The sequence below is a fragment of the Scyliorhinus canicula genome, chromosome 11 (genome assembly GCF_902713615.1).
Source record: "Scyliorhinus canicula chromosome 11, sScyCan1.1, whole genome shotgun sequence".
NCBI classification, from domain to species: domain Eukaryota; kingdom Metazoa; phylum Chordata; class Chondrichthyes; order Carcharhiniformes; family Scyliorhinidae; genus Scyliorhinus; species Scyliorhinus canicula.
The window spans coordinates 105,725,049-105,750,517 of NC_052156.1; the positions used below are offsets into that span (position 1 = coordinate 105,725,049).

At 48.0% G+C, this 25,469-nt stretch overlaps 1 protein-coding gene across 5 annotated transcripts in view; it reads right to left on the minus strand.

The window, feature by feature from the left end:
- Positions 1 to 25,469, minus strand: part of plekhg7 (pleckstrin homology domain containing, family G (with RhoGef domain) member 7) — a 125,876-nt gene that overhangs the window by 96,721 nt on the left and 3,686 nt on the right. For all 5 annotated transcript variants that reach the window (XR_005462262.1, XR_005462263.1, XM_038810976.1 and 2 more), the window contains exon 2: positions 10,689 to 11,417. Coding sequence is in view for 3 of the 5 variants with exons in the window: in XM_038810976.1 (XP_038666904.1) it covers positions 10,689 to 11,393 (705 nt within the window). In the remaining 2 variants the exon portion in view is untranslated. The remainder of the gene's footprint in view (positions 1 to 10,688; positions 11,418 to 25,469) is intronic.

The following is a 25,469-nucleotide window of genomic DNA, read 5'->3' on the forward strand; positions in this document are numbered from 1 at the left end:
GGGGGAGATATCATAGAGATAATAGGAGAATTTGGGCGATTTTCAGGTTTCAAGTTAAATATGGGAAAGAGTGAGATGTTCGTGATCCAGGCACAGGGGCAGGAAAGGAGACTGAAGGAGTTACCTTTTAAAGTGGCTGTGAGGAGTTTTAGATACCTGGGGATTCAAGTGGCTAAGGATTGGGGGCAGCTTCATAAGTTAAATCTGGGCAAAGCGGTCGGTCAAATGAAAAGGGACTTCCGCAGATGGGACATGCTCCCGCTGATGCTGGCGGGGAGAGTTCAGACGGTGAAGATGATGGTCCTTCCGAGACTGCTCTTCTTTTTTCAAAGTCTTCCGATTTTGTCCCAAAGGCTTTTTTCAGGAAAATTATATTGGGTTTTGTGTGGGCGGGTAAAACCCCGAGAGTAAAGAAGGCACTTCTGGCATGAGGTCATGGAGAGGGGTCTTGACCCTCCCGAGCTTCATTAACTATTACTGGGCGGCCAACATATCGATGGTCAGGAAATAGGTAGTGGGGGAGGGGTCAGTTTGGGAGTGAATGGAAGCGGCATCCTGCAAGGGTACAAGTTTGGAGGCTCTACTAATGGCGCCTCTACAAGCCCTTTGGTGAACCATGTACATATGTTTTGGGCATGTCCAAAATTATGGGGATTATGGCAGGGATTTACGGATGTTATGTCAGCAGTCCTGGAAGGGAGGGTAACTCCGAGTCCAGAACTGGCAATATTTGGGGTATTGAAAGATCCGGAGGCCAAGGAGGGGAGGGAGGCCGATGTCCTGGCCTTCTCCTCCCTTGTGGCCCGGAGACGGATTTTGCTGGGATTGAGGGGCTCGGAGCCCCCAAAGTCAGGTGTGTGGGTAAGCGATATGGCAGGATTTCTCAGTCTGGAAAAAATCAAGTTCGTCTTGAGGGGATCAACTCAGAGGTTCGCCCGGAGATGGCAACCATTCATCGATTTCTTCAAGGAAAATTGAACGTCAGCAGTAAGGGGGGAGGGTGGGGAAATGGGGGGGGGGGGGAAAAACAGGAGGCATGCGATGTTAGATAAGGACAGGGAAACCGGGAATTTAGTACACGGGTAATTAAGGAATAGGGCGGGGTAGTAGGGGACGTTGTTTTCTGTTTTTTGTTCGTTTAGGTGTTTTGCGTGTGTTGGTTAATGTTAATGTGTTAAACTGTGAAAATTACAAATGCTTCAATAAAATATTTTCTAAAAAAAAAAAATCACAAACCAATCGCCGCCCAGCGCGGTTCCCAATTTTGGCATCTCCCCCAATCTAACCGCCGAGTTGCACTCTCGCTGAAGAGAAACGTGACCATTAAATCTCGCCCAGAATCTTTTTCTGATTGGCAGGATATGCTAGTGGTGTGTCACAGGGATCAATGTTGGGGCCTCCACTTCTTACAATTTATAATAATGATTTTGATGAAAGGACCGAAGGCATGGTTGCTAGGTTTGCTGATGACACAAAGGTAGTGGGAAAGTAAATTGTGTAGAGAACATAAGGAGGTTACAAATGATACAGATAGGTTATGTGACTGAACAAAGATCTGGTAAAAAGAGGAAAATGTGGGAAAATGTGAAATTGTCCATTTTGGCTAAAAAAAGATTATCTAAATGGTGAGAGATTGCAGAGCTCTGAGATTCTGACGGATTTTGAGTGTTCTGGTGTATGAATCAGAAAAGGCGAGGATACAGGTTCAGCAAGTAATTAGGAAAGCTAATAGAATGTTATTGTTAATTGTGAAGGGAACTGATTACAAAAGTAGGGAGGTTATGGTTCAATTGTACAGGGTATCGGTGAGACCACACCTGGAGTATTGTGTACAGTATTGGTCTCCTTGTTTAAGGAAAGATGTAAATGCTTTAGAAGCAGTTCAGACAAGGTTTACTAGACTAACACCAGAAATGGGCGGGTTGTCTTAAGGTTGGAGGGATTAGAGGAGCGATTCAGCGGCCTCATCGGTCCCGACTTGCTTTGGGACGAAGCCGTTGAATCTCACGAGAGGCCTCTCATGAGATCCACGACGCTCGACGTGCCTCACATGACTCAATGGAATCTCACGAGGGGTCGCGAGATGGATCTCGCTCTTGCTGGGCAAGATCGGGATCTGCATATTTAAATAAGGCTCATCTAAATGTATGTTTGCCAGATTCATCGGGGCCTGGGATTCACCAACGGTTCCGGGGAGGCCTCGCCAGGACGTCGGAGGTCGTTTAGTACTGATTCGCACAAACCTGGACCAGACGTAACGGCACCTAGGAGGAGGTCACCCAGGCCATTGGAGACCCCGGGTGGTCAGACAGCAGAGTGGCAGTACCAAGAACATAGAACATAGAACATAGAACATTACAGCACAGTACAGGCCCTTCGGCCCACGATGTTGCACCGTCCTGTGAAACACTTCTAAAGTCCCTCTACACTATTCCCTTATCGTCCATATGCCTATCCAATGACTATTTGAATGCGTTTAGTGTTGCAGGCAGGGCATTCCACGCCCTTACTACTCTCTGAGTAAAGAACCTACCTCTGACATCTGTCCTATATCTATCTCCCCTCAATTTAAAGCTATGTCCCCTCGTGCTGGACATCACCATCCAAGGAAAAAGGCTCTCAATGTCCACCCTATCTAATCCTCTGATCATCTTGTATGCCTCAATTAAGTCCCCTCTTAACCTTCTTCTCTCTAACGAAAACAGCTTCAAGTCCTTCAGCCTTTCCTCATATGATCTTCCCTCCATACCAGGCAACATTCTTGTAAATCTCCTCTGTACCCTTTCCAATGCTTCCACATCCTTCCTATAATGTGGCGACCAGAACTGCACACAATACTCCAAATGTGGCCGCACCAGAGTTTTGTACAACTGCAACATGACCTCATGGCTCCGAAACTCAATTCCTCTACCAATAAAAGCTAACACACCGTACGCCTTCTTAACAACCCTCTCAACCTGGGTGGCAACTTTCAGGGATCTATGGACATGGACACCGAGATCTCTCTGCTCGTCCACACTACCAAGAATCTTACCATTAGCCCAGTACTCTGCCTTCCTGTTATTCCTTCCAAAATGAATCACCTCACACTTTTCTGCATTAAACTCCATTTGCCACCTGTCAGCCCAGCTCTGCAGCTTATCTATGTCCCTCTGTAACTTGTAACATCCTTCTGCACTGTCCACAACTCCACCGACTTTAGTGTCATCTGCAAATTTACTCACCCATCCTTCTACGCCCTCCTCCAGGTCATTTATAAAAATGACAAACAGCAACGGCCCCAAAACAGATCCTTGTGGCACACCAACAGGGGTGGTACCAGAGGATTGGAGAGTGGCGAATGTCGTGCCCCTGTTCAAAAAAGGGAATAGGGATAACCCTGGGAATTATAGGCCAGTTAGTCTTACTTCGGTGGTAGGCAAAGTAATGGAAAGGGTACTGAGGGATAGGATTTCTGAGCATCTGGAAAGGCATTGCTTGATTAGGGATAGTCAGCACGGATTTGTGAGGGGCAGGTCTTGCCTTACAAGTCTTATTGAATTCTTTGAGGAGGTGACCAAGCATGTGGATGAAGGTAAAGCAGTGGATGTGGTGTACATGGATTTTAGTAAGGCATTTGATAAGGTTCCCCATGGTAGGCTTATGCAGAAAGTAAGGAGGCATGGGATAGTGGGAAATTTGGCCAGTTGGATAACAAACTGGCTAACCGATAGAAGACAGAGAGTTGTGGTGGATGGCAAATATTCAGCCTGGAGCCCAGTTATCAGTGGCGTACCGCAGGGATCAGTTCTGGGTCCTCTGCTGTTTGTGATTTTCATTAACGACTTGGATGAGGGAGTTGAAGGGTGGGTCAGTAAATTTGCAGATGATACGAAGATTGGTGGAGTTGTGGATAGTGAGGAGGGCTGTTGTCGGCTTCAAAGAGACATAGATAGGATGCAGAGCTGGGCTGAGAAATGGCAGATGGAGTTTAACCCTGACAAGTGTGAGGTTGTCCATTTTGGAAGGACAAATCTGAATGCGGAATACAGGGTTAATGGTAGGGTTCTTGGCAATGTGGAGGAGCAGAGAGATCTTGGGGTCTATGTTCATTGTTCTTTGAAAGTTGCCACTCAAGTGGATAGAGCTGTGAAGAAGGCCTATGGTGTGCTAGCGTTCATTAGCAGAGGGATTGAATTTAAGAGCCGTGAGGTGATGATGCAGCTGTACAAAACCTTGGTCAGGCCACATTTGGAGTACTGTGTGCAGTTCTGGTCACCTCATTTTAGGAAGGATGTGGAAGCTTTGGAAAAGGTGCAGAGGAGATTTACCAGGATGTTGCCTGGAATGGAGAGTAGGTCATACGAGGAAAGATTGAGGGTGCTGGGCCTTTTCTCATTGGAACGGAGAAGGATGAGGGGCGACTTGATAGAGGTTTATAAGATGATCAGGGGAATAGATAGAGTAGACAGTCAGAGACTTTTTCCCCGGGTGGAACACACCATTACAAGGGGACATAAATTTAAGATAAATGGTGGAAGATATAGAGGGGATGTCAGAGGTAGGTTCTTTACCCAGAGAGTAGTGGGGGCATGGAATGCACTACCTGTGGTAGTAGTTGAGTCGGAAAATTTATGGACCTTCAAACGGCTATTGGATAGGTACTTGGATTAGGGTAGAATAAGGGAGTGTAGGTTAACTTCTTAAGGGCAGCACGGTAGCATTGTGGATAGCACAATTGCTTCACAGCTCCAGGGTCCCAAGTTCGATTTCGACTTGGGTCACTGTCTGTGTGGAGTCTGCACATCCTCCCCGTGACTGCGTGGGTTTCCTCCGGGTACTCCGGTTTCCTCCCACAGTCCAAAGATGTGCAGGTTGGGTGGATTGGCCATGACAAATTGTCCAAAATTCTATGATTAACCTAGGACAAAAGTTCGGCGCAACATCGTGGGCCGAAGGGCCTGTTCTGTGCTGTATTTCTCTATCTACCACTAGTAACTGGACACCAGTCAGAGCATTTCCCATCAACCACCACTCTTTGTCTTCTATCAGCTAGCCAATTTCTGATCCAAACTGCTAAATCACCCTGAATCCCATGCCTCTGTATTTTCTGCAATAGCCTACCGTGGGGAACCTTATCAAACACTTTACTGAAATCCATATACACCACATCAACTGCTTTATCCTCATCCACCTGTTTGGTCACCTTCTCGAAGAACTCAATGAGGTTTGTGAGGCACGACCTACCCTTCACAAAACCATGTTGACTATCTCTAATCAAATTATTCCTTTCCAGATGATTATGCATCCTATCTCTTATAAACCTTTCCAAGACTTTTCCCACAACAGAAGTAAGGCTCACTGGTCTATAGTTACCGGGGTTATCTCTACTCCACTTCTTGTACAAGGGGACAACATTTGCTATCCTCCAGTCCTCTGGCACTATTCCTATAGACAAAGATGACTTAAAGATCAAAGCCAAAGGCTCAGCAATCTCCTCCCTAGCTTCCCAGAGAATCCTAGGATAAATCCCATCCGGCCCAGGGGACTTATCTATTTTCACACTTTCCAGAATCGCTAACGCCTCCTCCTTATGAACCTCAAGCCCTTCTAGTCTAGTAGCCTGTATCTCAGTATTCTCCTCGACAACTTTGTCTTTTTCCTGCGTGAATACTGATGAAAAATACTCATTTAGCACCTCTCCTATCTCCTCGGACTCTACGCACAACTTCCCACTACTGTCCTTGACTGGCCCCAAGGTGCCAAGATGTTAGGTTGGTACTGCCAGGTGCCAGACCCAGGCCCGGGGGTGGCCTTGTAGGTTGAGGGAGGGTGAGAGACGGGTTCCCGGGGGCCTCCTCAAGGTTGGGGGGGTTAGGGGGGTCAGGAAAATGGGGTGGGGAGGGCCTGAAAGGGAGGAATTGGAAGATTGGCAGGAAATCCCTCTGAGTGCAGCATCAGCAGAGAGAATCCCCTCAAGCCCAAAAAAACAACAAGTGCCATTGACTATCCGGGTGAATTTTTAGCAAATAGTCCACTGAATCGCACTCTTAGGTTTGTATACACAAAAGTTTAGAAGAATAGAGGCTACTTGATCGAGGTCTTTACGATCCTAAGGGGTATTGACAGGGTGGATGTGGAGAGGATGTTTCCTCTTGTCGGAACTGGGGTCACCGTTTAAAAATAAGGGATCACTCATTTAAGACAGAGATGATGAGAAATATTTTCTCTCAGACGGTCATGAGTCTCTGGAACTCTCTTCCTCAAAAGGCAGTGGAAGCAGAATCCTTGAATATCTTTAAAGCAGAGCTAGATAGATTCTTGATTAACAAGGGGGTGAAAGGTTATCGGGTAGTGGGGTTGAGTTTTCAATCAGATGAGCTATGATCTTATTTAATGGAGCAGACATGAGGGGCTGAGTGGCCTACTCCTGCTCCTAATTTGTATGTTCGTAACCTCCATCTCGACACTGGAAGGGGGTTGGCGGCCCTTAACACGGACACAAGGTGGGGCTGAGAACGGGGAAAACTTCACCCAGACAGGGGAGAAACCTTAATTTAGTGGGCAGCATAGTAGCACAGTGGTTATCACAGTTGCTTCTCAGCTCCAGGGTCCCAGGTTCGATTCCCAGCTTGGGTCACTGTGCGGAGTCTGCACGTTCTCCCCGTGTCTGCGTGGGTTTCCTCCGGGTGCTCCGGTTTCCTCCCACAGTCCAGGTGTGCAGGTTAGGTGGATTGGCCATGCTAAACTGCCCTTACTGTCCAAAAAAGGTTAGGTGGGGCTATTGGGTTGCAGGGATAGGGTGGAGCTGTGAGCTTGGGTAAGGTGCTCTTTCCAAGGACTGGTGCAGACTCGATGGGCCGAATGGCCTCCTGCACTGTGATTCTGTAATTTAGACATGTGGTGAACCTTCATATTTCACTGTTGAACATGCCATCTTTTGGATGAGACCATGTCTGCTCTCTCAGGTGATGTTGGTGGCACATGTTCAAATGTGGTGCAGGCAGATTCAATCATGGCCATTAAAGCAGAATTTGATAATTATCTCCGGAGAGAAATAATGCAGGGCTGGGGAAAGTGCAGAGGGTGGGACCAACTGAGTTGCTCTTGCAGAGAGCTGAAGAGACCCAATGGACAACAAGGCTCCCGTTAGTGCTGTAATCATTCTGTCAGGGGGATCTCTCATCAGTGTCCTGGGCAATATTTATCCCTCAAACAACATCACAAAATAGCTGGTCATTATCACATTGCTGTTTGCTGGGAGTGTGCTGAGCACAAATTGGCTGCCATTTTGTACAACACTTTAGATTAGAATCATAGAATCACTACAGTGCAGAAGGAGGCCATTCAGCCGATCGAATATGCACCGACCCTCTGAAAGAGCACCCTATCTGGCGCATGTCCCCACCCTATCCCTGTAACTCAGTAACCCCAGCTAATCTTTTGGACACTGAGGGGCAATTTAGCATAACCAATCCACCTAACCTGCTCATCTTTGGATTGTGGGATGAAACCCGGAGCACCCAGAGGAAACCCACGCAGACACGGGGGAGAACGTACAAACTCCACACAGACAGAAACCCAAGGCTAGAATTGAACCCAGGTCCCTGGTGCTGTGAGGCAGCAATGCTAACCACTATGCCAACGTGCCACCCCCCCCCTTTAAAAAGTATAAATATTGGGAAACACTTTGCAGAATCTCGATATCATTTATAAACGCAAGAACTTTCTAAATTTCTAGATAAAGTAACTGTGTCATTGCCTCAAGGTAAGCCTTCACACAGGACAAGGGAACATCGGTGGAAGAATTTAGGCCAGATGTTGGGAAGGAAAGTCTTCAACCAAGAAATCAATAAGTAGTTTACGCTGCTTTGTCCTGATGGGGTTGAACTTCTTCAGTCTTGCTGGAGCTTCACACATCCAGGAAAGGGGAGAGTATTCTAACACACTCCTGACCTGTGCCTTGTAGATGGTGGACAGGCTTTAGGGAATCAGGAGGTGAATTATTCGCTGCAGGATTTCTGACCAGCTCTTGTAGCCATAGTATTTATATGACTAGTCCAGTTCAGTTTCTTGACAATGGTAACCCCCCAGGATATTAATAGTGGGGTTTCAGTGATAGTAATGCCATTTAATATCAAGGGACAAAAACGTTAGATTCTCTCATTGGGGATGGTCATTGCCTGGCACTTGTGTGCTGTGAATATTACTTGCCATTGTAAGGGTCCTTCCTGTTTGTTCTTGTTTATTCCCTCGTTTCACCTTTTATTTTTGCCGTCACGTTTTGATCAATCGGAGATTTATGGTCATGTGTCTTTAAGGCAGCATGCATCTTTAATTCAAGCAGAAGGAAGCAGTGGCCTGTGCTTTTAATTCAAACAGAAGATTCCGGAGGGCTGTGCTGTTTTAGACTGGTAATTGCAGACTGGCCAGTGTCAGTGAAGACTGGGTTTGATTGATTTAGCTGGTGGCCAATGAATTTGCCCAAAAGGCTGTGTTCTGCCCAGTAACAGGTGGCGATTGGATCTGCGCCCACTGGAATGTTTTCAGAGTTACGAGGATTCCAATTTGGTTTCAACTTTGGTTCTGGCAGCCTGAATGAAGGGACCTAACTAACTCTCTCCAAAAAGATCCAACCAATTCCCTACAAAAGGCCTTTGTGATGGCTGACTCGCTCTCTCAAGCAAGTCTAGGTGTAATTTTATTGAGATTGCGGAGGTCTGAAGTCAAACGAGCTGAATGAAAGGTTTGAGGTGAAATAAAATATCTCTACAGAGGCGAACCTCGAGCTGAAACCCCAGTTTGATAAGACATAAAGTGTCTCTCCAGAAAGCCTACTGCCTGTGAGTACTGCATTCTCCAATCTGTGGGGACTCTGAATGAATGATGCTGCAAGGAAGACTATTACCAGCTGTAAACCAGAGGTTTTGATCAACCAGGGTGCTGGAGGAATCAGAGCCGGAATCCAAACTGAACATCAGTGAGCAGGTTATTGCTGAGCAAGTGATGCCTGTTAACACTGTTGATGACCCCTCCCATCACTTTACTGATGATCAAGAGTATACTGATGAAGCAGTGATTGGCTGGGTTGGATTTGTCCTGCTTCCTGTGTACAGGACCCACCTGGGCAACTTTCCACATTGCCAGGTTGATGCCAGTTCTGTAGCTGTACTGGATCAGCTTGGCTAGAGGTACAGCAGGTTCTGGAGCACAAGTCTTCAGCACTGTTACCAACATATTGTGAGGGTCCATAGCCTTTGTAGTATCCAGTGCCTTCAGCTATTTATTGATATCACGTGGAGTTAATCTAATTGGCTGAAGACTGGCATCTGTGATGCTGAGGACCTCCATCAGTGAAGATGGGGATATGTGTGTAGCCTCCTCCTTCGGAGGAGTTGTTTAATTGACCTCCACCATTCACAACTGGATGTGGCAGGAGCTTAGATCTGATTAATTGACTATGGAATCGCTTCGAGGAACCTCCAGGGTTTGGGCTCAGCAGCAAGACAGGATTGCTGGGTCAATATAGTTCCAAGTCAGAATGGTGAGTGGCTTGAAGGGGAACTTGGAGGTGAGCCCTTCCAGGTGGTGGAGGTCACGGTTTAGCAAGCTGCTGTTGAAGCAGCCTTGGTGAGTTGCCGCAGGAATCTTTTAGATGGTATACACTGCTGCTACTGTGCCTCGGTAGTGGAGGGAGTGAATCTTCCAGATGGTGGATGGGGTGCCGATCAAGCAAGCGCGTCCGTGAAATGCAATGATAATTTACCTGCAATCCTTGCAATATTGCCTTCATGGGCATCACGGTGGCCCAGTAGTTAGCACTGCTCCCTCACAGCGCCAGGGACCCGGGTTCAATTCAAGCCTTGGGTGAGTGTCTGTGTGGAGTTTTCACGTTCTCCCGTGTCTGCGTGGGTTTCCTCCGGGTGCTCTGGTTTCCTCCCACAGTCCAAAGATGTGTAGGTTAGATTAGGGGGTTATTGGGATAAGGCGGAGGAATGACCTTGAGTGGAGTGCTCTTTCAGAAGTTCGATACAGACTCAATGGGCCGAATGGTCTCCTTCTGTACTGTAGGGATTCTAACCTACTAGAAAAGATCATCTGCATAAATGACACCCCTTATCATGTTTTATGTACCCATTATCGGCTTTGTAACAATTGGAAACAGAGTATTCTTTATAGCTTCCCAAGTACTTGGCCATGAAGACCAGGTGGTACAAGATAGCTTTGATCTCTCCTGAGTTATCAGATCTTTGCTGGGTTAGTTATAGAAGTGCTACAATTAGTTTCAGCATTTTTGGGTTGGCAAGAGGGAAATCAGGTTGGGTCCCCATCCTGATCATCAAGCCCTCATGAAAATAAGGCATCGGATAACAACTGGATTGAGCTGGCAAATTCCATTCCCTTGGTCTGACAGCCCAATGAATCTCGTTGTCAAAACTCACACCAAAATAAACTGTCAACTGGCTACGGTAGCAGAAGGAACCGGATAGCAGCAAAGGATCAGAACCCTCTGGGTGGCCAAGGAACAGGCAGCATTTCCAAGAAGCAAAGGAAACTCAAATGTTGTCACAAAGTGAGAATGCGTATAAGCCAGTGGCCCCTCCTATGTATAAAATGGTAAATACCTGAAAATTGTTTATTATCCTGAACCTAAGGATAGTTAAATACAGTGACAAAGCACAAAAATATAATGTGAATGTATATTTTACCTGCTGAAGATTATCCAATAAAGCAAACTTGCATTCACCTCCTCGCCTTGCCCATAGAGGAGTGTCTTTCCCAGTATGAGGGGTGACCTCTGCATCACCAACATGGTTACTTTTTTGCTGGTTCACATATAACAGGGTTTCCATACTTTTCACAGTGTCTTGCTGTTGCTGTAGTTGCGTTGGAGTCTCCTTACTCAAAGGTCTTTGGCTATCTAGGGATGGACCGACTGCAAAATGAGGAATCTGTAAGTAATTTGATGGCACAGAGGTGTCACTGTCAGGGGCGTGCTCTTCTGTGTCTTTGAATTGCCTCCCTGCCCTACTAGGTTCCTGCGGTGCTGGTGACGCCAACATGTTTTTCCTCATTCTTCGAAGAGATGGAGATAAGGACACCCTGGCAGGGGCTGACCTGTCAAACTGAAAGCAGGGACTTTGGGAAACCTCGAGGTCTGGGGAGGAGGAATATTTAAAGATGGGCAATGGTTTCTTGTCTGCCAAACTTTTGATGCATTCGCCCTCGTTGTCTTCCATTTGAAATGGACTTGTCCGGGCCTCAGTGTCATGCTTCCAGGCACAAATACCCTCGTTCAAACCATTCTTTTCTTCCAAGGTATTTTCATCGGCGTCTAAGTTCACTGCTTCACACCCTCGGTCTCGCATTTCCAGATAGGTCCCAGCATGCAGGTTTTGCACATTAACTTCCATGAATTATTGCTTGTAGAGCCTAACCTATTCAAAAAGGAAAACAGATGTACTTTAAATCATATAATAGTTAATCACTCCTGTCATAACACCATGCGTAGTCTTCAGATAAAGGAAGCCTCCCCCTCGTGGCCCCCATGTTAGCAAATATTGTTAACAGTTCTCTCCCTTCAGCTTCCGTTTGTCCACCGCCATTTCCCCACTCCTCAAAGAAAACCTTAACTCCACCCTTCATGCAAAACCCTCCCCCCCCCCAACTCTCCAACCTTCCTTTCCCCTTCAAATTTCCTAGATACCTCGTTGCCACCCATAATCAGTCCCCAGCTTTCCCAGAACTCCATGCTTGAATCTCTCCAGTTAGGATTACGCCTCTTCCAAAACGCACTGAAACGGATCTTTTCAAAGTCACAAATGGTGTCATAAAGATAAACTTTCCCTCCTCATCCATCTCGGCTACCTGTTATAAGATTGGTCACACCACTCTCCTCGAACACCTCTCCGTCATCATTCAGATGGATGAGTCTACACTGGCCTGGTTCCTTTTTTGATTGTAGCCAGAGAATCTTCTCTTTCACCTGCTATTATCTCTGATGTCCCCCAGCGATCTGTCCTAGACCCCCTCCAAATCATTTACATGCTTCCTCTCGGTGACATGAACTGAACAATAGGGTCAGTTTCTGCATGTACACTGACCACACCCAGCTGTACCTCACCGGTACCTTTTGTTTTATGCTAGCCACCAACACCCCATCCCTGGCAAGGAAATGAATATCCTTGGATGTTTTCACTCATGTCCTAAAATTGCAGTCCCAATGTTTTGTAATTTTACTGATCTACACCCAACTCATTGTCATCCAGAAATGCCACAAACTGAGTCCCAAGGTGACTTCTAGTGGCGGAATGTCGGATGAGGTTGTGCCTTAGGTAGCTTCCACCATATTTTTTGGACCTCTCTGCAAGGATCCCAGGGCTTTTGGTGGACAATCTCTTTTTATAAGAGGGACGTCCGAGATGGGAAGTACGTCAAAAACGACCATAACTAAGAAGTCTGCAGATGGAAATTCTTCAGCTGACTCGGAGGCTTCGTGTCAAGCCTTAGCAGGGAAGGTGGCGGCGGTGGGTGTGGCAGTCAGGGCCACCCTAATCACGGTGGATATGCTAAAGAGGGCACTGGCCATTGAGTTCAAAGAACAGTTTGAGAAGCATGTCGAGAGGCAATGCGTAAGTCAACGGAGGAGATGCTGGGTCCTGTTCCTGAAAAGTTGGAGAAGACTTTGGAGGTTGTAAAGGAACATGGCAAAGTGCTGAAAGGGGTGGATCGATTGATTTATTTGATTTATTGTCATATGTACCGAAGTACAGTGAAAAGTATTTTTCTGCGGCCAAGGGAATGTACACAGTACGTACATAGTAGACAAAGAGAATAATCAACAGAGAACATTGACAAATGGTACATCGACAGTGATTGGTTACAGTGCGGAACAATGGGCCAAACAAAGCAAATATATGAGCAAGAGCAGCATAGGGCATCGTGAATAGTGTTCTTACAGGGAAAAGATCAGTCCGAGGGGGAGTCGTTGAGGAGTCTTGGTAGCTGTGGGGAAGAGCTGTTCCTATGTCTGGATGTGTGGGTCTTCAGACTTCTGTACCTTCTGCCGTGTCCTTTAGTGATTATTTTTGGGGTGTCGGTCTTGCCAGGGCTGCAGATGGGAGCGAAGGCAAATGTCCTGGCCTTTGCCCCACTGATTGCCCAGAGATGGGTTCTGCTGGGGTGAGGTTCTCTTCACCACCCAGCACCTTGGTATGGCTGGGGGAACTAATGGAATTCTTGTACCTAGAGAATGTACAGGATTAGTTGAAGAGTTCTACCGGAGGTGGCAGCCATGTATTACCTACTTTAAGGAATTAATCACCATCTGTTCCGGGGGGGGGGGGGGGGGGGGAGAGAGATACCAGCCAGGGTTTTTTTTGGGAGGGAGGGGGAAGATACCAGCTAGAGTTTTGAAGTTATTGAAAGTAAATTATGGCATTTTGAATATCAGAAGTCATCTCGAGAAGGTTGCAATGTACAACACAGGCTGGTTTATCTCGCTGCCACATATCAGTAGCTAAAATGGCCGAATGAGTTAAGGCAATGGTGGACAATCAACACCCGGGGAACCACATGCGGGGAGCCACATGTGACCCATCAGGGTTCTGAGTGCGGCGTTGTTGACCGGTGCCCACCCGCAGGATTGCCACATTCCACTGATTTCCACAGCGTAGATTTTTCCTCCCAGTATAACTAAAATGATGAAAAGAAAAAAATGAAAATCGCTTATTGTCACAAGTAGGCTTCAAATGAAGTTACTGTGAAAAGCCCCTAGTCGCCACATTCCGGCGCCTGTTCGGGGAGGCTGGTACGGGAAGCCATATGATGAGCACATAAAGCAAGGGCAAGTGAAGTGAAGTGCGTGCTGACTGCTCACAACACTGACCGTGAGAGCCGTTGACTCCCTCTGCGTGTTCCACTTTTTACCACTTGAAGTTGATGACAATTCTATTAATATATGAATGATTAAGAATTTTTAAAATAAATTAGGAGCTATTCGGAATGTATTCGTCTTTTTCAAGGGTCAGGGTTGGGTGGGTTTCCTCCGGTGCTCTGGTTTCCTCCCACAGTCCAAAGATGTGCAGATTAGATGGATTGGCCAAGCTAAATTGCCCTTAGTGTCCAGAAAGGTTAGGTGGGGTTATGTGGATAGGGTGGAGGGGTGGGCTTAAGTAGCGTGCTCTTTCCAAGGCCGGTGCAGACTCTATGGGCTGAGTGGCCTCCTTCAGCACTGTAAGTTCTATGAAATCTATAGTGAACATGCGGCCCACTGAGATGAAGGGGGGGGGGGGGGGGGGGGGGGAACTCATGTAGCCCACTCACTAGCCTCAGTTGCCCATCAGTGATTTCAGGCAATGTCCATGAAATTCAGTTGATGTTGTGACAAATACTTAACTGTCAACATTTTATTATGTCTGCCAGTGTAGAAATTCCAGACACTTTAATGTCATGAAGAGAAACCTGTAGAACGACTTACCATTGTGTAACACACACCCTGAATCACAACGAGAGACCCAACTGCCATTGCTTCCTTTGCCTGGGTTCCCAAACATAAATGAATAAGCTATTCATGCTGCTGTCAAGTCAAGCCATTCAGGTGATTTATTCTGTTAGTCATAGGGAAAAGCACGCCATTCATTATCTTGTTTAGGTTCATGAAAAATACGCTATCAGATTATTTTTAATCTCTCACCTGCCTTTCATACCAAGCCCATTTTTCAGCTATCCTTATTCAGCATGGTAGAGAATTTACTGAGCATGAAGTGAATGCATGAAGTTATTATTACCTCGGTGTCGGTTTAGTTCAGTATCGGCGCGGTCATCTCCAGGATGAGTTTCTCACCCCACTGCAAGGGCAGAATTTTATGCTCTCCCCAAGGCGGGTTCTGAGGCTGGGTGGGGAGGAGCATAAAACTGAATGAATGGGATTCCCCCCACCCACCCACCCCCCCTCCCGCCACCCCACGCCCAGAACCCATCTGCCCAAATCCAAGCGCAATTTCACGTTTGTGTGGGCAGGGCCTCAGGCAGAAAAACCCAACCATTTAACTATTAAGGCCCTTTAAGGACCTCTTAAACACCTTTTCCCACCCAGCCTCAATTTTTAGGCTTGCGGGAGCGAGGGTGGTAGGGTGGGAAAGGGATATTTATGCTTTTCTCCATCTCGGGCAGGAATGGGGGGGGGGGGGGGGGGGGGGCGGGGAGAGATGGCGCCTCACTCTGAAACTCCCTTGGAGTTGAGGCGTTGAAGTTTGGGACCCCCTCCCAGTCAACCCCCGTCGCTGCGACTGCCTCCCCTCCCAACCACTCTGGGCGTTTCCTACCCTCCTGCCCACAGATCTCCTGGGACGTACATTTTCAAAGGTCCCAGAACTTAGTTCCAGGCACAGTACTGCAGTACCTGGCCTGGTTCAAGAGCTGTCGGCCAATCACAGGTGGGACTTCTTCCAAAGGCAGATAGAAGTCCCATCCACTGCCAATCAATGCACAAGTGAGCGTTAAATGGCAGTGGGACCAAGAGAGCCGACGGCTGTACGTTAGACGCTGATTCCTCGGATGGTGTGTGCCAATTGCTCGCCATACTTAAAATTGTACACACAGACTTCGAGAACGTAATCTGGGGCTGACATACCAGTGCAGAACTGAGGGAATGCTGCATTAGCGGAGGTTCCCATCTTTTAGATGAGATGTAACTCAGGCCTTGCTGATCCTCTCAGGGTGATTATAAAAGATACCATGGTACAATTTGAAGAATAGAAGAGGTGCTCTCCATTGCGGCCCATAACCCCCACCAACATCATTAAAATAGATCATCTGAACTTTTATCTTAATCCTGTCGGTTGGAATTTCCTGGGTATAATGTAGTTTCTTAGTTTGCCTGTTTGTATGACAATAACGCCTTCAAATTAATTCCTTAGTCATGAAGGACTTCGAGAAGATGTGAAAAGTGTTGGAAAAATGTAACATTTTTCTTTGTTTCTTTAGCTTGTAAAGTAATTTGCAGTAAACAGCTTCATTTAAATATTTAAATTAATGATTTGGCCCCGAAGGGCAGATTAGACCCCGTCCTCCAGACATGCTTCCATTTAAACTGGAGAGGTGACTTGAGGGGATTGGGTTCCAATTTGAAAATGTTGACGACACCAAACTCAAGGAATTTTGCAGGGGTTAAAATTGCCCCCACCCATGTCGTTAATCATTCTGGGCAAACAGCACACCTCAATGTGTAGCGATAATATTGGATGGAATTCTCCGGCCGTTGGGATTCTATTTTCCCGCTGGCAGTGCACCCCCGCCTGTGAGTTTCCCGGTGCTGTGGGGTGGCTTCAATGGGGAATCCCATTGACAAGTGGCGGGAGTAGAGAATCCCTCCGGCAGTGAATGGCGCGCTGCCGAAAAACATCCAGCTGGGGGAATGGAGAATCCTACCCAATGTATTCTATTGTGTTGGTTTTAGCCTCTTTAGATAGAAATACTGGGGGGTCTATTTTCATCCTGGGCTCCTGGATGGTAATCTAGGAGGGATGATTGCCCTCATGATGCAGAACCCAATTATGTTCATTCTGTGGTGATCCACTCCACAAGATTGTGCCAGCTAAGGGTGACGAAAGGAGTTCCAAATACAAAAGGTAGAAAGGTTGGCGATCCTAGAGATCATGGCTGGTGAATCTCCAGCAGAATGAAAATGCTCAACTAGAACATAGAATTTACAGTGCAGAAGGAGGCCATTCAGCCCATCGAGTCTGCACCGGCTCTTGGAAAGAGCACCCTACCCCCTACCCAAGGTCAACACCTCCACCCTATCCCCATAACTCAGTAACCCCACCCAACACTAAGGGCAATTTTGGACACTAAGGGCAATTTATCATGGCCAATCCACCTAACCCGCACATCTTTGGACTGTGGGAGGAAACCGGAGGACCCGGAGGAAACCCACGCACACACGGGGAGGATGTGCAGACTCCGCACAGGCAGTGACCCAAGCCGGAATCGAACCTGGGACCCTGGAGCTGTGAATCGATTGTGCTATCCACAGTGCTACCGTGCTGCCCCTGGGGTAAAGAAGGTGGGGTAAACGGAATGGCAATAAAACTGTCAATGCTGAACAAGACTGGGTTGCCGTAGTTGTCACAAGGCTGTGGGAAATCAGCAGTGGGTGAGGTTGGAAATGCTATGGAGATGGGGACAGAGGCAGGTCATTCAGCCCCTCGAGCCTTCATGCAACAAAACCATGGCAGATGGACACCTAAATCCCATTTACCCGCCCATGATAATCAAAATCTATCAATCGCGGGCTTGAAAGCTTCAATAGGTCCCAGCTGTCAAGTCTACTCTCTCTCTCTCTCTCTCTCTCTCTCTCGAGATCTAGATTTCCATTGTGCTATTTGTAAGAAATATCTTTCTAATTTCACTTTTGAATGGCCTGGTTCGAATGTCAAGATCAGCTTGTCATGTTGACACCTGCTCTCCGAGTGAGTGGTGCGCCTTTTGCGACTCCCCTACCTCCACTCCCTAGCCCTGCACATTATTTCTTTTCAGGTAATAATCCAATTCCCTCCTGAATGCCTTGATTGAACCTGTCTCCACCACACTCTCAGAGGCAGATCATTCCAAATCTTGACTGTTCACATTTCTTGGAGATTAACTTATCGATGACTTCCGTTGGCGGCCAAGGAGTGAGTGGTCACAAACAGGGTGGCTCCTGTTAGAAGGCGTTGGTTTTAGTCCCTCCTACCCGAACTTTGGGGATTTTGGCAGAAATGTTGTGCAGAGAGTGGTGGGGGTTAGTTCTCCCCCGGAACATGTCTGCAGGTTTTAACGGATTTAGGTTATTCCGGGCCTGAAAATACTTTATTATTATCCTATGATTTATGTTAACCCACCAAAAGAGGTTAAACCCGTTTCTCTGCCAAGACTCAAAATAGATTTCACGAAGGAAGAATGCTTTTCCGGGTCTCAGACAGTTAAACAGGATCTCAGTTACTTTTGATGGGAAAAGTTCAGATGTGTCACTCATAACTAAATCGTTACCTCTGTCGTCGTGGGTCCGAGTCATTTAAGATTTCTTAAACGAGTGTCTAGGATTTTAAACTTTGAGAGTAAGTCTACACAGTAGAATTTTAATAATTTTTATTGTAAAATATTCTCAATTGATATATACAGAATTAAAAATATAAATTGATTAACAGTCTTTTGTTATCTGTTAATAATGTAAAACCGTTAACAGTCCTTTGTTATCTGCTAACACGTTAAGTTCTTAAGAGAATGAGGTATTTAAAACATGGAAAATCCTAAAGTATCTCCTATCAATTTCTAATACATTTCTAAGAAGTTTTTTTTTTAAATAAACATTTCATTGAGGTATTTTTGGTTTTACAACAACGACAAAATAAACAGCATACATAAGTCAATAAACATACTGCAAAAAGCCTGCTTCCTCCCTTGTAGGTCCCACCTTTATTAACCCCCTACTCTAATCTAAACTAACCCCCCCCCTTCTTCTGCTGACGTTTAATTTTCTGCAAAGAAGCCGACGAACGGTTGCCACCTCCGGGCGAACCCTAACAGTGACCCTCTCAAGGCGAACTTGATTTTCTCCAGGCAGAGAAAGCTAGGCATGTCAGATAGCCAGGTCTCTGACTTTGGGGGCTTTGAGTCCCTCCAAGCTAATAATATCCGCCTCTGGGCCACAAGGGAAGCAAAGGCCATAACATCTGCCTCTTTCTCCTCCTGGATTCCCGGATCTTCCGACTCCCCAAAAATCGCCACCTCTGGACTCGGTGTCACCCTTGTTTTTATCACCGTGGACATGACATCCGCAAACCACTGGCAGAATCTCCTGAGCTTTGGACATGTCCAAAACATATGGACATGGTTCACTGGCCCTCCCGCACACCTATCTTCTACCCCAAAGACCTGCTCATCCGGTCCACTGTCATGTGAGCACGGTGAACAACTTTGAACTGTATCAGTCTGAGCCTGACACATGTTGTGGATGCGTTGACTGTACTCAGTGCATCTGCCCAGAGACCATCCTCTATCTCTCCTCGTAACTCCTCCTCCCACTTGCGCTTCAGCTCTCAGTCTGCGTGTCCTCTGACCCCATGAGCTGCTTATAGATGTCCCTTCTCCCACCCACCCTCTGAAAACTACCCTATCCTGAATCTCCCTTGGCGGTAGGAGCGGGAAGGTTGAGATCTGTCTACGCAGGAAGTCCCGCACTTGCAGATACCTAAATTTGTTTCCCCTCGCCAATCCAAATTTCTCCTCCAGCTCCCTCAAGCTGGGAAAGCTCCCTTCTATAAACATATCCTCCACCCTCTCAATTCCTGCTTTTTGCCATCTCCGAAACCCACCGTCCATCCTTCCCGGGGAAAATTATGGTTGTTAGAGATTGGAGACCAGACCGATGCTCCCTCCGCTCCCACATGCCTCCTCCTTTGCCCCCAGACTCTCAGGGCCGCCACCACCACGGGGCTGGTGGAGTACCATGCTGGCGGGAATGGCAGAGGCGCTATTATCAACGCCCCTAAGCTGGTGCCCTTACATGATGCCGCCTCCATACACTCCCTGCCGACCCTTCCCCCACCACTCACTTCCTGATCATAGCTATATTCGCCACCCAATAATAGTTACTGAAGTTTGGCAGTGCCAGCCAGCCCTCTCCCCGGCTCCGCTCAATCAGCCCCTTTTTTACTCACCCATACAAAGCCCGTGATAATTTTGTTAACCCGTTTAAAAAAGAACTGTGGAATAAAGATGGGTAGACACTGGAACACAAACAGGAATCTCGGAAGGACCGTCACCTTCATCGTCTGGACCCTCCCAGCTCGTGACAGCGGGAGCACGTCCCACCTCCGAAAATCATCCTCATTTAGTCCACCAGACGGGCCAGATTGTTTGTGTAACCGTTCCCATTCCCGCACCACTTGGATGCCGAGATACCTAAAACTTCCCCCTACCACTCAAAACGGCAGTTCCCCCAGTCGCCTCTCCTGTCCCCTTGTCTGGATCACAAACATCTCACTTTTCCCCATATTTAGTTTGTACCCCGAAAACCGGCCAAATTCCTCCAGAATCCTCATGATTTCTTCCATCCCCTCTGCTGGGTCAGATACATACAGGAGCAGGTCGTCTGCATAGAGCGAGACTCTGTGTTCTACTCCCCCCCCCCCCCCCCCACCCCCGGACCAATCCCTTCCAGTCCCTTGAGGCTCTCAGCGCAATTGCCAGCGGCTCTATAGCCAGCGCGAACAACAGTGGGGAGAGGGGGCACCCCTGTCTCGTCCCCCGGTGTAGCCTAAAATAGTCCAATGTCGTCCTGTTCATCCGTACGCTCGCCACAAGAGCCTGATCGAGCAACCTGACCCAGTCAATAAAGCCCCGCCCAAATCCGAACCGTCCCAGTACCTCCCACATATATTCCCATTCTACTCGATCAAAAGCCTTCTCTGCGTCCAGTGCGACCACTACCTCCACCTCCCTACCTTCTGGGGGTGTCATGATCGCATTTAGCAACCTTCTTACATTGGATACCAACTGCCTTTCCTTAATGAACCCCGTGTGGTCCTCCCCAATCACATCTGGAACACAGTCTTCAATCCTAGAGGACAAAATTTTGGCCAACAGTTTGTTGTCCACATTCAATAGGGATATCGGCCTGTAGGACCCTCACAGCTCCGGATCCTTATCCCGCTTCAGAATCAGCGAGATCGTGGCATGTGACATCGTCGGGGAAACACCCCTCTCTCCCTTGCCTCATTGAATGTCCTCATCAACAGTGGCCCCAATATCCCAGAGAACTTTTTATAGAACTCCGCTGGGTACCCATCCGGCCCCGGGGCTTTACTCGATTGCATGACCTTCAGTCCCTCCACTATCTCTTCGATCTACCAACTTCCTGTCCACCTTCGGGAAATTCAGCCACCCTATGAAGTGCCTCATCCCCTCCGGCCCCGTTGGGGGTTCCGACCCGTACAGCCTACTATAAAACTCCTTAAACGCCTTTTTCACCCCTGCTGAGTCTCCAATCAGGTTCCCATCTCCATCCTTTACTTCCCCTATCTCCCTGGCTGCCTTCCTCTTCCTAAGCTGCTGTGCAAGCATTCTGCTGGCCTTCTCTCCATGTTCATAGATCGCCCCCCCTCGCCTTTCTCAGCAGCCCCACCACCCTCCCTGTGGTTAACAAGCTGAACTCCGCCTGTAGCCTCTGCCATTCCCTTAAAAGCCCTGCCTCTGGGGTCTCCGCATACCTCCTGTCAACCTGTAGTTTCTCCTTTACCAGTCGGTCCGTCTCTGCCCTGTTTACCTTCTCTCTGTGGGCCCGTATCGAGATCAGCTACCCTCTAACCACCGCCTTCAATGCTTCCTAGTCCATCGCTGCCGAAACGTCCCCCGTATCGTTGACTTCCAGGTAGTTCTGAATACATTTCCTCAACCGCCCGCACACCTCTTAGTCAGCTAAAAGACCCACGTCTAACCTCCAGTGCGGGCGCTGATTACTGTTTTTACTAACCTGTAGGTAAATCCAGTGCGGGTCATGGTCTGAGATTGTAATCGCCGAGTACCCCGTGTCCACCACCCCCGTCAATAGAACCCTGCTCAGAATAAATAAATCGATCCGGGAGTACACTTTATGCACGTGAGTAGAAGGAAAAGTCCTTTACTCTTGGCTGCCCAAATCTCCATGGGTCCCCCCCACCCACACCTGCTCCATGAACCCATTTAGCTCCTTAGCCATTGCTGGCACCCTGTCCGTTTTTGAGCTTAACCGATCTAAACCAGGGTCAAAAACTGTGTTAAAGTCCACTCCCAAGACCAGTTTATGCAAATCCAGGTCTGGTATCTTCCCCAGCATCCTCTTTATAAACTCTACATTGTTCCAATTTGGCGCGTATACATTTACTAGTACCACCTGCACTCCCTCCAATTTCCCACTGACCATAATGTACCGGCCTCCCACATCCAAAACTATTCTTCCCGCCTCAATCACCACTCGCTTGTTGATCAGAATCATGACCCCCCTGGTCTTTGAGTCCAGTCCTGAATGAAAAACCTGTCCGACCCAACCTTTCTTTAACCTAATATATTCTAAAGTACGTCTCCTGCAGCATTACCACGTCCACCTTCAGTCCTCTCAAGTGTGCGAACACGCGTGCCCTCTTGACCCTTACATTCCAGGTGATCAGTCTAGTTGGGGGGCTTATCGCCCCCCCCCCCCCCACTTCGCCTTTCAGCCATCCCCTCTCTTGGGGCTGTCAACAGCCTCCACCTCCACGCCTCCACCGGCCCGCCCCAGGCAGCCTCCACCCCGATCTCCTCACTGTCCCTCAGCAAAAGTCCCTCCCTCGTTAGCAGAACATCCCCCCCCCCAGTAAAAGCACAAAATAAATCAGCCCCTTTGATAAGCCTAACATCTGTTCACTCCCCACTACGCTTCCATAAGCTAGTCTGCCCAGCTAGCTTGGTGGCCCTCACCCCTAGCGCCAGACAATCTCCCACCAATTGTTCCCTCCCCCCCCCCATTCATACATACATATTCAAATGAAAAGCAATCCCAACACAATTGCCTGACAGAGATAAAAACAAACAAGTTGAACACATAATAAAAAAAGGATCAAGCGAAAGATCTAGCATCGAAACAAACACACCTCCATGCCCCAACAGTGCAAATGTAAATATTTCTTTATTCTCCTCCTTTTTCACATTTTCTCCCAAATTTACACCCACCAACAATAAACAATAATCTGTAACAAATATGTCAATCCCCATATCAATAACAATGATCCCATCCTCCCACCAAACGCCAAATGTTCGCCCACATGTTCACATAACCAAATGACAAAAAGGAATCAGGAATCAACCATAGCCGCAATTAACACACACCCCCCTCCCCCCAACCCTCCCACCCACCCCCCCAACTAATGTTCGATGTTATCCAGTTCTTGAAAGTGCATAATGAATAATGCCCATGAATTGCAGAACCCCTCCATCCTTCCTCTCAGTTCAAACTGAATCTTCTCAAGAGTCAGAATTCTAACAGGTCCCCCCGCCACGCCCGGGCACAGGGTGGAGAGGTTGCTCTCCAACCCATCAGGATCCACCTTCGGGCGATCAACGAGGCGAAGGCCAAAACATCTGCCTCCGCACCCATTTCCAACCCTGGCTGGTCCGACACCCCGAACATGGCCTCCCGGGGGCCTGGGTCCATGTGCACCACTTTAGAAATTACCCTAAAAACCTCCTTCCAGTAATCCTCTAGCTTTGGACAGGACCAAAACATATGAAGGCCCAGTAATAATACATCAGGTTGGGAAGACCCAAACCCCCTGCCTGCCTTCCCCTCGGTAGTAGCACCTTTCTAACTCTGGCCACCTTCCCTCCCCATATGAACGAAGTAATCCTTCCCTCAATCTCTCTGAAAAAAGCAGGAAAATCGGCAGGCATTGAAAAATAAAGAGAAATCGCGGCAACACGTTCATTTTAACCGCCCCCGACCCACCAGTGACAGAGGGAGACAATCCCATCTTGCCAGATCAGCTTTCACTCTCCCCACCAAACTAGTGGGCAGCACGGTAGCATTATGGATAGCACAATTGCTTCACGGCTCCAGGGTTCCAGGTTCGATTCCGGCTTGGGTCACTGTCTGTGCGGAGTCTGCACATCATCCCCGTGTGTGCGTGGGTTTCCTCCGGGTGCTCCGGTTTCCTCCCACAGTCCAAAGATGTGCAGGTTAGATGGACTGGCCATGATAAATTGCCCTTAGTGTCCAAAATTGCCCTTAGTGTTTGGTGGGGTTACTGGGTTATGGGGATAGGGTGGAGGTGTTGACCTCGGGTAGGGTGCTCTCTCCAAGAGCCGGTGCAGACTCAATGGGCACAGTGGCCTCCTTCTGCATCATAAATTCTATGATGTTAGAAATATTGTGCCTGCGGAGCACCCCCCCCCCCCCCCCCCCCCACTCCCAGGCAACCTGCACCCCCAGGTACCTAAAGTGAGTCCTGCCCTACGGAATGGCAGCCCCCTCACCCCTGCCCCCGGCCGATACACCACAAAATACTCACTCTTGTCTAGATTTAATTTGTACCCCGAGAAAGACCCAAACGCTCGAAGCAGCTCCAATATTCCCCCTATCAACACACTCGGTTCCGACACGTATAACAGAAAGTCATCGGCATATAAGGACAGCCTATATCTATCCCCCCCCTCCACACTATTCCTCTCCATACCCCCAAACTTTTTAATGTGATGGCCAATGGCTCAATCGCGAGTGCAAACAGCAGGGGGGACATAGGACATCCCTGCCTAGTCCCACGGTGGAGAGAAAAGCTCCAGAACTTTCATCAAGCAGTGGATGAATTCCTTCTCAGCGTCCAATGCCACAACCACCTCTGTTTCCTTTCCGTCTGACGGTGCCATAACGACGTTCAAATCCCCCAACAGTGCAAATGCAAACTTTATCTTACACAGCTCTGCAGCTGGGCCCAGATCCATGCAGCAGGCATAACAAATAACGTCCAAAAAAGCAAGAAACAAGAAACTTAACCCCATAAACACTACAGCAAAATTCAACGTTCTCAGTCCGACACCAGTCCTTTCCTTTTCGCGAAGTCCAGCACTTCTTCAGGCGACTCAAAATGGTAATGTTACTCCTCATGTGTGACCCAGGGGCAGGCCGGTTACAACAGCCCAAACTTCACCTTTTTTTTGAAAAGGGTCGATCTGATCTGGTTAAACCCCGCTCTTCTCCTGGTCACCTCCGCACTCAGATCTTGATAGATCCGCAGGATACTGTTGTCCCATTTGCAGCTCCATGTCTGCTTGGCCCACTGTAAAATGCATTCCTTATCTAGGTATCTGTGGAATCTCACCACATTGCCCTCAGGGGGTCTCCCATTCGCAACTTTCTCACAAGCGCTCTGTGAGCCCTGTCCACCTCCAAGGGTCAGGGGAATGCCCCATCCCCCAGCAGCTTCTCGAACATGGCTGCTATATATGCCCCAGTGTCTGCTCCTTTGGACCCCTCCGGGAGCCCAGCGATCCTCAAGCTCTGCCAACAGGACCTATTCTCTAGGTCCTCCACCTTCTCCAGGAGCCTTTTCTGTTGGTCTCTCAGCATCCCCACCTCCACCTCCACTGCTGTTTGATGTTCCTCCTGGTCAGCCAGTGCCTTCTCTACTTTCTAGATCGGCCGATCTTGGGCATCCAATCTAAGTTCCAGCCGCGAAATTGCCTCTTTAAATCAGGTCCAAGCAGTCCCGCTTCTGCTTGGCGAAGCCCTCCTGGATCACTTGCATCAACTGCTCCGTTGACCGCTGGGTCGACAAGCCAGAGGTCCAGTCCTCTGCCATGCTTCCTCCCAGTGTTGCTTCAGCCCACACCTTCTCTGTCTTTCTGTTTCTGCTTTTACAAGCACTTCTAGTCCTCCTCTCCATGCACCGATGTGGGAATTTAGTTCACAATTGCCTCTGTCGTCAATTTTTCAAATC